This window comes from Protopterus annectens, chromosome 5.part0 (assembly GCF_019279795.1).
Source record: "Protopterus annectens isolate FY-2018-M chromosome 5.part0, PAN1.0, whole genome shotgun sequence".
Lineage (NCBI taxonomy): Eukaryota > Metazoa > Chordata > Ceratodontiformes > Protopteridae > Protopterus > Protopterus annectens.
Genome location: NC_056735.1, coordinates 1,156,059,522 through 1,156,076,280, shown reverse-complemented (window position 1 = coordinate 1,156,076,280; position 16,759 = coordinate 1,156,059,522). Strand labels below are relative to the sequence as shown.

General features: G+C 40.0%; 1 protein-coding gene across 1 annotated transcript in view; it reads right to left on the bottom strand.

The window, feature by feature from the left end:
- Nucleotides 1-16,759, bottom strand: part of SLC9A9 (solute carrier family 9 member A9) — a 3,618,317-nt gene that overhangs the window by 1,276,035 nt on the left and 2,325,523 nt on the right. Inside the window, exon 15 of the mRNA XM_044071972.1 lies at nucleotides 7,575-7,728. Coding sequence (XP_043927907.1) covers nucleotides 7,575-7,728 — 154 coding nt within the window. The remainder of the gene's footprint in view (nucleotides 1-7,574; nucleotides 7,729-16,759) is intronic.

The following is a 16,759-nucleotide window of genomic DNA, read 5'->3' as shown; positions in this document are numbered from 1 at the left end:
CCTGATTTTTTCGTGACTTGTCCCTTATTCTGTTGAAATTTGTCCCCGATTGGTTCAGAGGTCTGCATATAAATAAAAAAAATATTAAAACTTAATTCATGTGATTTTTTTTAATTTTATCAGCAGACCCATTACTGGCTGAAACCCACTGGCAATTCAAATTAGAAATGTCCACTTACAATGCAAGATAATGAATTATATATCATAACTTTTTAAAAATGACAGGTACAGGCTTATTTTTTTTCTTGTTAGTCTTTATCATGTGAAAGTGGTAAACATTAATCACTATCATTTTACTTCACTAAATCCAATAACCTGTACACAGATTCAGAAAGACATTTAACTGGAGTGTATCAAAGAATGGCTCAGACAAGCCAAGATAACAGCTCACATCTCATGCAACATTCATTTCAGGTAACCATTTTCTCATAAGTGTTGTCACCCCCTTCACTCAATGCCCTTTAAAACATCCTTACTTCTAGTGAAAATTAACTATAAGCGCCAAACTTCAACAAACCAAACCACATAAATGGGCAGTAAGTTTTATTAGTTACTGTTGGAGGAGGTTGCCATCACTGATTTTGGTTACTAATAATTATAATGGATATCTAACAGTGACAGAGACTTCCTAATAGGATACAAGACAAGAAAATACACAAAACAAGCACAGATGGTGCTGGAAACAAAAGTTGTAACTGCTCCTACTATTTTCAGAAAAGCAATAGTTTGATACATATAACACATAAAACATAAACACAAAAAAAAATAGCACACATACTGTCAAAAAAGAAAAACGATCTCAAACAAACTAGTGACACAGTCTTGAATCACTCATTTATGTTTAAATACTGAACAGGAAATCTAAAAAAATATGTAACTGCATTAAGTACTACAATGAAAATCATTTCTTAAACTTGTAACTTAACTTTAATACTGTTATAATCCTTACAGTACTTACCAATTGTTCCTATATAAATTCATTGCAAATTCAGATATAATATAATATAATATAATATAACTGCATTATACTTTCACATCCCTGTCAAAGATACCTAGTGACACTTGAGTCAACTTTGACTATGAATGCCAATAATTAAATGACATGTATTTTTCACTCAAGATCTTCTTTCGGCTTTTCCCAGTTAGGGGTCGCCACAGTGGATCACCTGTCCACTCATGACTGGCAGTGGAGTTTTACATTGTCGAGTTGCCAGCCCAGCACCCAACCTTCCACAGAAGGCACACACACGCACATACTCATGCCTAGGCCCAATTTAGAGTGTCCAATCCACCTATCGCATGTCTTTGGGATGTGGGAGGAAACCGCAGCACCAAGAGGAAACCCACGTGACCACAGGGAGGACATGCAGACTCCGCACAGAAGGCAACCCAGCCAAGGATCGAACCAGAGGACCTCTTGCTGTGAGGTGGCAATGCTAACCACTGCACCACTGCGGGCCCCCCCCCCATACTTTGTAAAATTGCCGATTTGCCCCCTCAAAATACATGAAAAATAACAGTTTTGTTAAGATGACAGATTTTACATCTAGTATAATAATGTGGAAAAATGTACCAACATAGCTTGTGTTACATAAGCATTGCATAACATCATAAACGTTTCAAAATTTTATTTTTCTACAGTTTTCTCCAACAAAAGTATTGAACACATGACTTCCTATCCTAAAACAATAATAAATATAATTTACTTTGATATTCAATGAGACGTTATAAGTTGTTAAAACTGAATGATCTAAAGTTGTTGAAACTGGAGAATCTTTGCGGAGAGATTGCAATAAACTTTTAAAAGTCTAAGAACACTCTCTATATGTGCCTTTTGAAAAAAATGAACAATATATTTAAATGAGTTTCTCCAACTTACTTTACAGCTTCATTCAAAGCTTTCAAAAAATATTCAAGCTTTTGCAATTAATAGCTACTAATAGAATTTATCAATCCACAATAAATCAAAATGTATCCTAAACGGGAAATTAAGTTAAAACCAATTTCCAAAATTAAAATTCTATAAGTACTGAATCAGGTGGTCTCATCATGTCAAACTGCTCTATAAATTAACCTCCACTATGTTACCCACCCACATCAAGTCAAACTGCACAAGTCTATATACAAATAATCTTTTAAGTTGCTGCTCCTGATAAGCCTAATTCCAAAAGCCATTCTAAAGCCATGACCGACATATGCACTAAGATCCAATGCACCCTAATAGCATTTTTAAATTATTTATTTCACTGCCACATTTTCAGAGCATGAAACTTCTGAACTGGCGCCTGGATGATCAGGCTCATAGGATATACATTGATTACAGGTTTGATGCTGTTTATTAGGCAGCCCAGTATAGTGTTAGAAACCATGGGAGAAGTGTTTTTGATCTTTGCGAGTACCTAAAGGATACAATTCTTGGTGATGGGGATGGGGGCAGTAACTCAAGGATAACTGAAGTTGGGATGATAGTTCCAGGGAAGAAGATGGACACAAACTTGTTTGCTAGTATGTTAGCATATTCTTTCAGGTTTGAGTGGGAAGCATCATTATGGAAAGTTCAGAGCACTGTAGTGAATTATTTCTTGATTTTCTAATGTAACTGAACAAGAACTTGTACCCTTTCTTTCAGTTGCTACCCTTGAGTTCATGGGATGCTTTGGTGGTCTTTATGGTCACATCCAGTTCATTTGTGAGTTTTTTATACTATCTTCATGCAGAGGGATTCTGACCCTACATGCTAAATTAATCAGGCTCTTCCTTCAGTTATACAGTTTATTTATATCGAATAACAACTAGGGAGGTTTGTTTTTAAATTTACCACTATATCTGGTCTAAGTTCTAGGTCAATGCATTTGTCTAAATGGGCATAAAGATTTTCAATATAGGTGGCTGCAGATACTGGGCTAACTGTAGAGTTTTCAATGGTAATTTAACTGTAAAAGAGTTTCCTTTCTGAAATTTTATAAATGTGGTGTTGTTTACCAGGGGAGCAGATATTTTGAGGGTAAAGGTAACTGGTGGGTGGTCTATCTTAATTAATGAGGGACCAACCAAAGGGAGGGAACAAGCTGGATCTAGGTTTGTGAGAATCAAGTTACAAATGTTTCCCCCCTTGGTGGGACTGAGGAAAGATGCTCTGGGGAGTTCTTGCTAAACCGAGCTAAGAATTGTTTGGCATACCCTATAATGGTAGCATCATTTCTACAACATATGGCGGGATGGAAGCTATAAGTTGGAAATATGACTTCCCTAAGTTAAGCTCGAGTTCTACAAGCTCACCAGGGAGATGGTTCTGTGTATCACATTTGAGGAATATTGTCAGTGATAAACACACACACACGCACACAAGCTGTATTATAGATAACAGTGGGCTTATGGGAGTGGCAGGCACAAAACCATGACAGAAAGCGTGCTGTCTTTAAATCTAATTCATGTCTCAGTTGCAACATAAACATGGAAATGGTCCCGATGCAAAAGTATCTCCAAATCAGGCATTTTATTTTTAAGACTCCTAGTACTGAGGAATACTCTGAGTTTGTCCAATTTGGGATTCAACTTGTTTGTTTGCTAGGTTGGGATGCTCATTAGTTGACCTCTGTCCAAAAAAGGCACAATGGAGACAGCAGAGGCTGTGACTTGTATGCAGAAATCGTTAAACGAAAACTATATAACATCCACTGCAATGAACATCAGACTGCTGATCATCTAGTCCCAGGGAAACACAAACTGGATCCCCCTGGAATGAAGCCACTTACTTAGCCAGTTGTGGAACTCAGTTATATCTTCCTTGAACCTAGCTATTCTAGTATGTACTTAAAGGGTTTTTCTGCAAAGTCAATTACTCTCACACTTACTACTGTTTCCCATCATACTTGCTGGTGAAAAAGGTCTTGAAAGCCCTTGATATGTTTGCAGTCTTGGCTCCTAAAAAGCAGCTAACTCTAACTCTGTCCTTGCCCTGCCTGGTGTGTGTCAAAGAACACATTCATCAGTTACTAAAATGTTTCCAGTAGCTGGTTTATCCATAGTAGACACAGGAATTGTATGTTGTTGGTGACATATGGATAAGGGTATGTGTAAGAGGTGTATGGGGGGGTGCTGATGCCTAGTCTTAAGACTTCTAGAAGGTTTGGGTGATGATTTTTTAATGATATCAGGGTATGACAGAGGTATGTTGTCTGTATGAGGATGTTATATTTATATGGGTGGTAGTTTGACAGTGTAATGCTCAATGCATTCCTCTGGCTAAGACAGGGATGCCTCCAAATTTGCTAGGTATTTACACCTCTAACAGATAGAGTTAACTAGGCTGAGAAGGAGTTCCTCTTTGGTAAGCATGAGACAGTTCTTATACTGCCTTAGGATACCAAATGCTTGAAGGCTGGCAATAAAAGGGGGAACAGTTTGCTATCTCTGCATGATGTCCACTGCTACTGTTGACAGAACCGCAAAAGGGGATAAAGAAGGGACTGAGGGAGTGTTAAGGGAAGGGAGGTTACTGGGTCTCACTACTTTGTGCACTACACACTAACTAGTACAGCTGGAAGCTATTAGTGCAAATCAGCACAATAAAGTTTGGCTCAGGTCACCACAATGCTTAATACCTTCAAAATAAAAGGTGCTATTTCAATAGTAATTAAAAATTAACATCTAACTTGTGCACACCACCTACTATTAAGCTACAACTTAAGTGGCAGTGTTCTCAGCACAGCTGAATGCAGTATAAATCAATCAAAAGAAATAACAGAACCAAAGAGAAACCACTATAAATTTGAGCCAATAATACTCTGTTACCTAAAAATAGCAGCAGTTAAACTATTCTCACTAGAATAAACACTGCTCTCTCCAAGACGGCCCCCATAACAGGCCTGAAGAGACTGTTGCCAAGATAATTATTTAACAGTAATTAAGTGAAATATAGCAGGTAAAGCTGTATTAAAACTTCAGAAACAGCCAAAAGACTTAGTACAATACAAAGCTGCAAAAATGAACTTTCCTGACATTTTTGATGTAGTAGAAATCCAGAAAACCACTTTACAAGTTCCTTATTCATTGCACACAGTTGCAGCTCTCTGAAGTCTTACTGGAAAGAGTAAGAAAGCACAGTGACCACTGTACAAGTAAACAAAAAAGCAAGAGAACCAAGGAGAAACAGCTATAAATCTGAGTCAATAATGTTTGGCAATATAGATACAGCAACAATAAAACAACTCTCTCTAGAATAAACACTGCTCTCTTTCCAAGGCGGCCCTCACCAGGCCAAACAGGCTGCTACCAAGATATGTTTTAAACAATAATTAAATGAAATAAAACAGCTAAAACTGTACGAAAACTACATAAATGGCAAAACAGCTTTAACTGCTTCTGAATGTAACATTAAGTGAATCTGAATGCAACTGTAAGATGACTTTTCTTATATGCTTGTCAAGTCAGGAACAATGTTTCTGGGGACCAGTCCATTCAGACTGAGTGCTAGCTGTGACATCTAGAATATAACAAAATAAAGAAAACAGTATTTCATCGCCTTAAACAGGCCATCTGTGGCACCTTAAACACTTACATTGTGGATTTTTAGATTCAGTTTTCTCCCTCAGGAATCCACTGAGAGAAACATATAAGTGCAGTGAGACATTCCAGGTTGTAAAAGCAAAAATTAATGACAACTTACACATTGCAAGATTGAGACAATGACAGTGTGTCATTACATCACTGAATAGAACAGCAGGTGTCTTACAGCTCATCCTAAAATGACAGCTATAAGTAGTTAGCTGTAGGAAAAAAGAAAAATTTTAACTGTAGATCCACAGCAGATTTAATAGAGGCAAATGACTAGCTTTGTTTGTCATTTGATAACCTTTTTAATGCAACTGTTTGGGATATAAGGGCACCTAGCCAACTGCTTTATCACACCAGCAAGGCATACAATAACATAATTGTATGTACAACAGATCACAACTACTACCAGATAAGATGCAAAGGGGTGACTCATGGTTATAACAAGCATGGATTGCCTAAAGGCAGTGATAAAAACATTGGCTAATCATTTAAGTAATGGACCTTACATAACCCAAAGGGTAGCCACTCAGTAAGGCCCCAGACTATCTGTAAGTCATCACTTAGCTTAGTCTCTTGCCTTCAAGTAGAAAACAGCACAGCCAGTACAAGAAAATCTATGAAGGGTCAAAGAAGCAGTCTAAACAGTAATCTGCATCACTGCATGCCCAAAAAATTCAGTAATGCTATAACAATTGACTACCACAAATTTTAGAAGCACACACTCCAATCAACACTTTCTAGACCTTTCAATGAGACAATATAAGGACAGGTTAAAGGAAAACTCCACCCTAGAACTAAAGAAAACCTGTTTTTTTTTTCACTCTTTGTTTGCTGACCTATTTTAACACTCCAAAGTCACTCTAAGTGCTTTATTTGTAATTTTAGCCTGTTTTTCCAGACCATGGCTACCAATGGAATTTGATGCATCAATGTCATCTTGTACTCCTTCATCCCTTTCTCTTCCCCATAATGCTTTGCATGACTCATGCCAGACATAAGGAAGTAACTGTGAATTCCCATGCCATTGACATATAATGGGATTTGTGTGAGTCACTGTTATCTTCTTTACCTTCTGTAAAAGGACTGCTTATTTTCTGTCTGTAATCACCCACGTTTATGTTTGGCTTAGACCTTGTTTTACACTATACTTAGAAGTTATCCAGCTACAGCCAAAAAAGTATCTAACTTGTGGGCCTTTGTTCAGGGTTTTCTTTTGTAGTTCAAGAGGAATTGACAGTCCCCCGTCCCCCCAAACACACACACACACTACTGCAGAGGTGTTAAAACTGTCACTACACTGAGACACCCTTGAAGAATCAATTCCTCTTGGACTACAAAAGAAAACCCTGAATACAGGCCTGCAATTTAGTTACTTTTCTGGCTGTGCCAGACAACTTCTAAGTATAGTGTAAAACAAGGTCTGAGCCAAACATAAATGAGGGTGCTTAGAGACAGAAAGAAAAAAGATAACAGTGGCTCACACAAATCCCATTACATGTCAGTGGCATAGGAATTCACAGTTACTTCCTTATGACTGGCATAAGTCATACAAAGCATTATGGGAAAGACAAAGATTTGAGGGAGAACATGATCACATTGATACATCAAGCCCTATCCATAGCCATGATGTGGAAAACAGGCTAAAATTACAAATAAAGCACTTACAGAGTGATTTTGAGGTGTTAAAACAGATCAGAAAATAAAGATAGAGTGAAAAAAAACTTTTTTTTTAGTTCTAAGGTGGAGTTTTCCTTTAACTAGGGATATTCTCTGGAAGTGACTGCTGTCGGAGAAAGGTTAAAATGGAGACATAGCTGCCAGTGGCACAAAATGTATTTTACATGTTAGTCACTATAAAATGATATAACATACATAGCACATTTACAAGACTGGTACCTGTTAAATTACTAAGACAATTTCATATGATATGACTTAAGAATGTCGCACGTTGTGCAGATTCAGTTTATATATATATATATTACAATGAAGAATAACTTGCAAATTAAGTTAGAACTGACCTGATCTGCAGCCATGTAAGCATTGGAGTAGTTCCCCCTCCAAAGATCCAAACTGTAAAGAACACAATAAGTAAGGTTGTAGTAAACATTGTTTGTTTGGGCAGGGATTCTGTATCACGTATTGCCAAGGCAAATGCAATAGCCCCACGTAGACCTAATAAAAAATAAACAGAAGAAATAATTATTCCTGATCACATATATCTGTACACTGTAGTGCTACCCTGGAAATCTGACACTGCATCTTTTTAAAATTATTTACATAGTGTAAACTTAGAGGCATTTAAAAAAGTGTTATAATATTGCTCTCCATCCTGCTCAAGTATGGCTCAAGATTTATCCATTTTCAGCAATATCTCCCCACTCAGGTTTCATCTTTTTAGGCAAATGTCAATCACTAATGAAATGGGCAATGATATTGTTACAGAAACATAACCCTCAGTACAGAAATCAAAGTTACCGCTGTCCAGTTTGCACATCTGTTATTATGCATTGTTACAATACCAGCAGATATCTCCTTCCATGCACATGGTATCACTTCCACATTGCTGCAACCACCATAATGGAGGCACAATGCAGTGCTGCACAAATATCACAGTGTCCCCTCAACAGCAGTGGAGAATAATGAAATCATCACTGGTAACACTGAATGGGTACAGCTATTTGCAAATGGTAACCTACATACAAGTTTTACACGCACACACACACACACACACACACACACACACACACACACACACACACACACACACACACACACACACACACACACACACACACACACACACACACACACACACTCTTAGTTAAAAAAAAAAGAGAGAGAGAGAGAGCTGCACCGGGAAGAACACAGATAATTTCATTAGTTATTTCAGTTACATTTCTGTTAGGAGATAAATTAATAAAAATGAAAACAGGCTTGTGACTGCATGATGAATAAAACATGCCAAAAACAGTGATTACAAATTTTAGTCTGTTTCTCTGTGCAGTGGAATGTCTGTACATCTTTCTGGTTATGTTTCTACATCTCCTTTTCAGTTAACATGCTGCAGACTGCTCTAATCCTTATGAATTTATATAACACCTCTGAAAATGATTTGAAAATGATGAAATGCACAGATAGCTAGCTGTCTCCATGAAGAAAGATAAGACAGCTGAAATTAAATGAGATTGCTGTGCAGTTGATGAATGTGGAAAGGGTTTTCTATTCCTAGCTATCTCTGAGATTGCATTTCCCATAGTATGCTAAGGCCAGCATTTGGAATATTGCTTATTAAAGGGGCAGATGTTAAAGCACAGAGTACTGAAACATAACAATAGCTGTCTGAGCTGGGTTATCTGGTCCGCCTCCCCAACAACAGGCATTCTAATAGTGCAAACATGTCTAAAGTAAAACACAGAATAATACACAAAATTGAGAAGCCTGTTCTACATGCCATCCACATGTGTGTTTCTCATTATTGCTTATCTCCTTGTAAATATTTCTTCTATTTTAACTATTAATATATATTTTTCTTAGCTCATAAACTCACCTGTCATCTGGCTCCAGTTTATGGTGACCACTAACTACTGAGCCATCTGTTTTCCTAATGATTCTAACACCCACAACCCTGTGTCAAAGAAGGGCAGGAGCAGCTGCTAGCTGGGAACAACCCTATTACCCCTTGTACTTCAGGGTTTATGCAAATAATGCACTGATACTGAGCTTATGGTCACATCAGCCAGCATGGGGGGACAATGGTTCTTCTGTATAAAGCAAACAGTAGCATTATTCTGAAACTGCTCTTCAACATGTTCAATTCTTGTGGGTTTCATAGTGCAAAGGATTGGGTGTTGTACTAAACAATGTCTTCTTTTTCTTATCTTACAGCTCCTGTTCTGCACAAGCAGAAAGGGAAAGTATGCACAACAAATGCTGAGGGACCAGAAAAGATTGCCCATTAGGCTACAAAACCTTGAGGGAAGAATGAAAACGGGGGCATTGATTTGTGAGCCAAAAACAAGAGACTCCCTCTTCCATTACCAGCATATGCACCCAGATGCAGCCAGGCTCATCCACACACTATCCCGCCCTCATGTTGTTTTCAACACAGTTTAAACATGCCATCAGAATTCCTTATTCCAAAACCATCTCTCCTGCTAAATCTGCATCTACAACCTCATTATTAGTCTATTTCCCTTAATCAAAATATTTTTAAAAAATCTCTGTTCACAATTAATAAACTGTAGTAATAACTATGATGACCTACTTAATGACTTCTAAGCATGGCATACAGACAGGTCATAATGCCTGAAATGTAACATATATACATATATATATATATATATATATATATATATATATCTGGGTCTACCTGATTTAACTGAAAGCTTCAAACGCCGACAACGAGAACACCGACACCAGAAGATCGACAACAGAGAAGACCGACAGTTGAAAATCCCGACGCTGAGAACACCAACATGTTAAGGTAAGTGTGCGGTAGGGACGGATGTTAGGGTTAGGGGAGGATTAAGTGAGTTAGGGTTAGGGTGCAGGTAAGGTAAGTGTGCGATAGTGACATACTTAAGGGTTAGGGGCGGATTACGTGAGTTAGGGTTAGGGTGCGGGTAAGGTAAGTGTGCGATAGTGATGGACCTTAGGGTTAGGGTTTGGGTTAAGGTTAGTGCATAGATAGTTGTGTATGTAAGGTTTAGTGTAGGTTTGTAAGGTGTTTGGTGTGCTTGTGTTGTGTGTGTGTTTTTCAGAAAAGGTATTTGTTTTGTTGATTGTCGGGATTGCAGTTTGTTGGGCATATGAAGTGCCGTGTTTTTGAACTTTCGGTTTTGTAGTGTCGGTGTTTTCGCGTGTCGGCGTTATCAGGTAGACCCATATATATATATATATATATATATATATGTGTGTGTGTGTGTGTGTGTGTGTGTGTGTATAGATATATGCGCGCACACACACACATACATATTACTGGTCGTGTGTAGGAAAAATTGACCTCTGCATTGTTGACAATGCAGATGGTCGACAGTTGTGTGACAATGGATAATTCCTGGAGTTAGTATATATAATTATCATGGACACCCCAACGTGCAAAAAAAAAAAAAAAATAGTATTTTTTTGCCATCTCATGTGGCCTCAACAGCGATGGCCTGCAGTAGGCTTCCACTTCAAATTGTGATACACACCAAGAAAAGCCACGGAGTACACCAAATTGTGATACACACCAACAAAAGGCAGGGAGTATACAAAAGTGGACAAAGGTCATACTTTTAGCATACCTGTCGTTTGTTTGAAACCATTTGTTATGGGGAGGGTTGCCCACATCAAAAGACATAAAGGTATATATGTTACAGATGTTGCAAACCTTCAACAAATCCATTTGCTGTTGTGGGGCCATGATACATGGAACATGTGTAAGAATGCAGAGAGAAACAGACTACATCTGCAGGTTTAACAGCTAAATGCTGCACAGTGCAGTGTGGTAAAGGTACACCTGTAACCACAGACTGCTGCTCTGTTGCAATAATCTTTACAGTCAGTCTGTGGATCTGCATGGCTCAAGTGCTGCAAAGTCTGTGCTACCTGTGGATTGTGTGGTGGGGTACTGTGATGTGGATGCAGTAGCTATCACAGGCATATAGCTTTCTGTATACCTAGCATAACATTTACAGAGTACGATGGTGTCAGAGAAAAATGAAAAAAAAATGGAGAAGTTCTCTCAAGCACAACCAAAGACCTTGCTGCAGGCCCTCTGTAAACATGGCTGGTGGATCCTCCTTGTGGTGCACATAACAGCTGAGTGACTGGGCTTTTGTGAACATGTATGGCTGGACCTTGTTGTGTAGGGTAATGTTGCTGGTGGATGTAACACATCATAATATCAAATATGCTGTAGGACAGCTAACATGATCCATCATGCCCATAACAAGGCAATCCACCTTGCATATGAGTGACTAGCCATAGGTGGGGTCTGCCTACACAGTCATCCCTAAAAGTCATGGATGAGTTCCTGGCAATTCTGTCAGCAGTTCAAGACTGCTTCCTCATACTCAGTTGAAGACTTGACATTGCCAGAGACCTTCACCTGCCACCAAAGCAGTCAGTGAGTAATATCCCAGGTACAGATTTCCTTACACATATATCATGAAGTACAACATCCTAGAGACAGAAAAGGGCATACACTGCACAGAGTCAATTGTTTCTTACAGTCTCTTTAGGTCATCATGTGCTTAGTGACTCTGCACCACAAGGTACTTGGTATATATTTTGTGCATGCTTTTTTTTTGTTTTAGCACTGTAACATCACTGAAATCTGGGAGTGTCACAAAGAAGAACTGACACAGTTGAGTATGTATGTCTGTTTTCAAAGTGGTATATGAGTCTTCCACCACAGATGTTGGCATGTCTGATGTCAAGGAAATATATGAAAATGACAATGAAGGCAGCCGCAGCATAGCACAGTTTGCAGCCACAGTGGCACTGTCAGGCACAGGTAATATGGCAGACATATCACCATCCATTTCCACAGACACTGTTCTACAATCTGTGTAACTCAAACATCACGTACAGGATACCACAGTAAAACATGAGTTGGGCAGCACAGCACTCCAGGATGCACCCTTGTTTCTTGCACAACAGAAAATAGTGGAGTCTGGCAGCTCCCATGAGTGTGGGGAGAAAAGTAGGGGGCCAGTGTACAGATAGCTGCTAATGCCTTGGTTCCATACCCACACATGAGATGACTATCTATATGGCCAACACAAGTGGGCATGCAGGACAGTCATACAGGCACAGACTGATGCCACTACAGCATTGAAGAGCTGACTGGTGTGGTATGTTGGCTGCATGATACCCTTATAGAGACCTTGCCTATTTATGAAGCATTTTAGACAGGCACAGTGGGGAGTTGGTATCCTTAAGGTATCCATATGCAGCTGAACAAAGTGGGCACCTCCATTCTCACTACCAGTGGTCTTCCGCCTATAAAGGAGAAACCCACTGTAGGGTTGTCAGAAAACAGCCTAGGTTTCATAGCACTATAGTCTCCAGGCCTACTACCATTGCAGAGTGTCATGCAGCACACCATGGATGCACATGCAATTGGGGTGTATTTGCTGAACCTACATGTGGAGCATCCTGTTGTTCACAATCAAGGAACATACCACGTTTTGTGATGACTGCAGATCATGGTAGTGACATTACTTGGGGGGGTGCCCCCATGGAAGGGCAAATGCACTGTCAGCACACAACTCCTGATATTCCCCTGGATATGTCACAGAGAAGCATACACAGTGCAGCATCTTCTGTATGAGCTGTGTCAACACACACGCATAAATGCTCAAACACACACACATAAGACCAACCACTACCACCATCATCAGGTCTTGTACACCATACTGGAGACACAACCACTTCTCTGCACATTCTTCCAAGCTCGCCACCCAAATCACCCACACCAACATCATTATCCCCCAACCCCACAGTGCCTGCTGCCAAGCTGTGTCTCTGTGCCCCTCACCACTTGTGCATATAATAACAACTGCACCCTGCCCTCACTGCTTTGTTACCAGGTAAGCTGTGTTTGATGCACAAAGTGGCCAGTCCATGCATGATAAAGCATGACTTGGTTGCTGTACTGCATGCATCACACTTACTCTTTGTTAAGTCTGATCTGGCTCATAGCTATGAACAAGACACTGCCTCTCAACCAGTGGCACAGCATAAAACACTTGTCTAAACCTCACATGGTCATCTCCTCTAGCTGGGTCCTTTACAATCTCCCCACCAGGCATATCCTCCATTATTGACTCCAGCACATCCTCTCCCCAATGTTAGTACACTGCTGAATATGTGTGTGCCAGCATATTATGCAATAAACACTGCACACAAGGCAAACTATTTGTTGCAGGTTTCTGCAGCATACTGCAGGGCATCACCAGAGGCATCTCAAACAGTGAAAGTAGGCCTTCATCAGTCTGAACTGACATTTGATGATGTTTCAAGTCTGTGACAGAACTATGTTGTATGCATTACCTGCCATGCTCTGTAGATTTTGTGTCACTGTCGGGAGACGTGGCTCCAGGGTATGTCTAGCTTCATCAGTGAGAAATCCCTGGGAGAAGTTACCCCACACAAATCTGTAACATAATCTGCACATATGCCAAATATGCAAATCATGGGCATTGCCTGGGTGGTGCACTGACACGTTGTATATTATACCTTGTGCACTGCAGACCACATGGACAGGAATCCCTTATGGTTAATATAGCACTGTCCCTGTGTCTCAGGTGGGGCCTTGAAAGCAAGGTGGGTGCAGTTAATGGCACCTAGTATCTCAGGGGGAAATGGGCTATTTTACAAAACGTGAACAAGGTGCTGCTTCTTTCTTCTGTTATAGGTGGGAACCGCATATGATGACACTTACAAAATGGGGTGGCATTTGGTATATCCCTACCTTGTCCTCAGTTTATTGCTGGAAGTCCCTGTAGCCAGGATTGTCAATGCAGCATATACCTTAGTGTCCACAGGAATGGGTTCTCCATTCCTCCTGTGAGCCTGCATGTGAGGGTGACACATTTGTACCAGCTCCTACACCCAGACAGTAGCAGTCCACTGTTTCTGTGTCATGGAGGGGATGAAATATTTATTAAATGTAGTCAGATTTTGCTGAGATGCGAATGGCAATGATGCACCCCTTTACAGTTACTATCAGGGAGAAGAGAATCAAACAGGTACGTTTCTGTTAATCCTGCTGCTACCCCAATACAGTAGTACAGCCTCTGTCTCACTTTACTGGGATTACAACTTACAGCTACATTGGCAGTAATGGCTCATGCACAAATATTTATACCTTTCTGAATCACTCGTTTACCCTCATTTCCATTCATCATCACCCTCATTATTGTCTCTCCACTTTCCAAATGGCTTATCCTGGTGAAAATTACAGTGGCAGCAACCTGAAAAGGTCCAACTAGACCTTCCTTTCCCTAGCAACAATCTTCAGATCCTTCTGCGGGATCATCAGCATTTCCAGGGAAACTGCATGATATAATCTCTTCAGCATGTCCTGGGCTTGCTTGATGGTCTTTTCTGAGGGTGCCATACCTAATATACATCTTGTGGGAGAAACCCATAAGACAGTCTCATGAGGTGCCCAAACTAGAACAATTCGCTCCTTTAAATCTGAAAGAGCAGCAGCTTTACTACAGTGCTACGCATTTATCAGACGCACCACAGCACTTACTCCAACACTTTCCTGGACTGCTGCGTTTCTGACTCTTGTCATGCAAACTAACACCAGGGACACTATAACACAGCCTCATTTCAGGCAGCTGTATCAACAAACACATCCTTTGGTTACTGTTCAATCATCATGACCACAGATAAGAATGGGGACACAGAGTAACCATTAAGCTGAGAACTTTGCCCTATAACTAAGCTGTTACTCACCTTTACAGTCTTGCAGAACACCTTCAGTAATGGCACCACAACCCATCTTCTGGTCAGCCCCCAAATTCCTGTATATTCACTTGTGAATATGACTCCAAAATGACTAAAACATTTTACTTGAGGTACCTGATCCCATCCCACCAGCACCAACCTGTTATTTTCTGAGAAAAAAACAAGCTCTCTGCCTTGCAGATGCTGATTTTCATATCTATCATTTCAACTCAGCTGCAAACAATTCTAATACCTGCTGCTGATACTCCACTACACAATAGTGATAGTCCACTAGAAGCTAGTAACAATTCTAATACCCGCTGCTGATACTCCACTACACATTAGTGATAGTCCACTAGAAGCTAGTAACAATTATAATACCTGCTGCCAGGGTTGACACCTCTCCATTTTTTTCCGGACTATCCGGAAATCAAACCGATTTTCTGGTAGTCCAGAAAACACTGTACAAACTCCGGTATTCTGTTTCAAAAGGGAAACAGACTATCGGAGTTTGTAAATCGGCTGATTTACTATGCTTTTTTTTTACAGAAAAGCATAGTAAATCAGCCGAAAGCAGGCAACAGGAACGGAAAAAGAGGGTGTTCCCCACACAGTGATGTCATTGTGATATCACAACATAGGCAGTGCGGGTGGGAAAGGGGTGGATTGCTACTGGTGATGCGAGGGGTGTGGCTTTACTCCAGTTTTAGCCATGACGGAAGGTGGCAACCCTACATGCTGCTGATACTCGACAACACATTAGTGATAGTCCACTAGACGCTAATAACAATTCAGTGCATGCTGATGACGTCCCTTTGTTTATAAGCTGTGCAATATAGAAGGGCTTTCTTATGACATTGGACACATGTTGGTCAAAACTTAGGTTAGGTCACTCTCCACATAAGTTCTCAAATCCTTAACAACTGGGCCAACTCATACAGGCATATTTTTAATGTGGTAGTTTCCTGAGCAAGATGACTTCCCAAAGGATACAATAATGCATTTTTTGGCACTAGTTTCAGTCCATGATTTTGAACCAGCTATTTATTTGGGACAAACCTTCCTGCAAGATGGCTAAGTCATTTGGGGATTCAATGACTGCTCCTAGCTTGCAGTCATCTGCAAACTTAGTCAAACAGAGCCCTTTGTTATTGACTTTTACTTCAGAAAGGTAGATGCCAAACAGGAGAGGTTCCATTGCAGAACCCTGGGTGACTCCACTGGTGACTGGTCTTTTTGTGGAGATAACTTTCTTTATTTTAATTTCCTGGATTGTATCTGTGAGCCAGGTGGCAATCCAGCGGGATACAAAAGGGTTTATTCCCAGTTTATTTAGATCTTCTATTATGCCCAAAGTGAAACGGGTCCAGTGTTTGGAAGTTTCCTATATCCTTATTGATTAGTTTCATGATAAGTTTTTCTATGGCTCTACATTTGAGGTTGGTCAGACTTATGAGTTTGTAATTACCTGGGTCTGTGGAAGTTTCTCCCTTATGCAGGGGAATGGCTGCAGTTGTTCTCCATTTGCTTGGTACAAAACCTGTATGGAGACTGTGACTGAACACTGTCATTACAGGTGTGGCTAAATCATGCTTCATAAGATTTAAGATGCATCCAGGAATATCGTCAGGTATAACAATATTATGATATATTAGATTACGTCAGGTATGGTATTGTTTACGGAAAGTGGCATCATTGTTTGGGTTACTGTAACAGTCTACAAATTTAATTTTAGCAGTTTCTTTGGGCCTCTCAG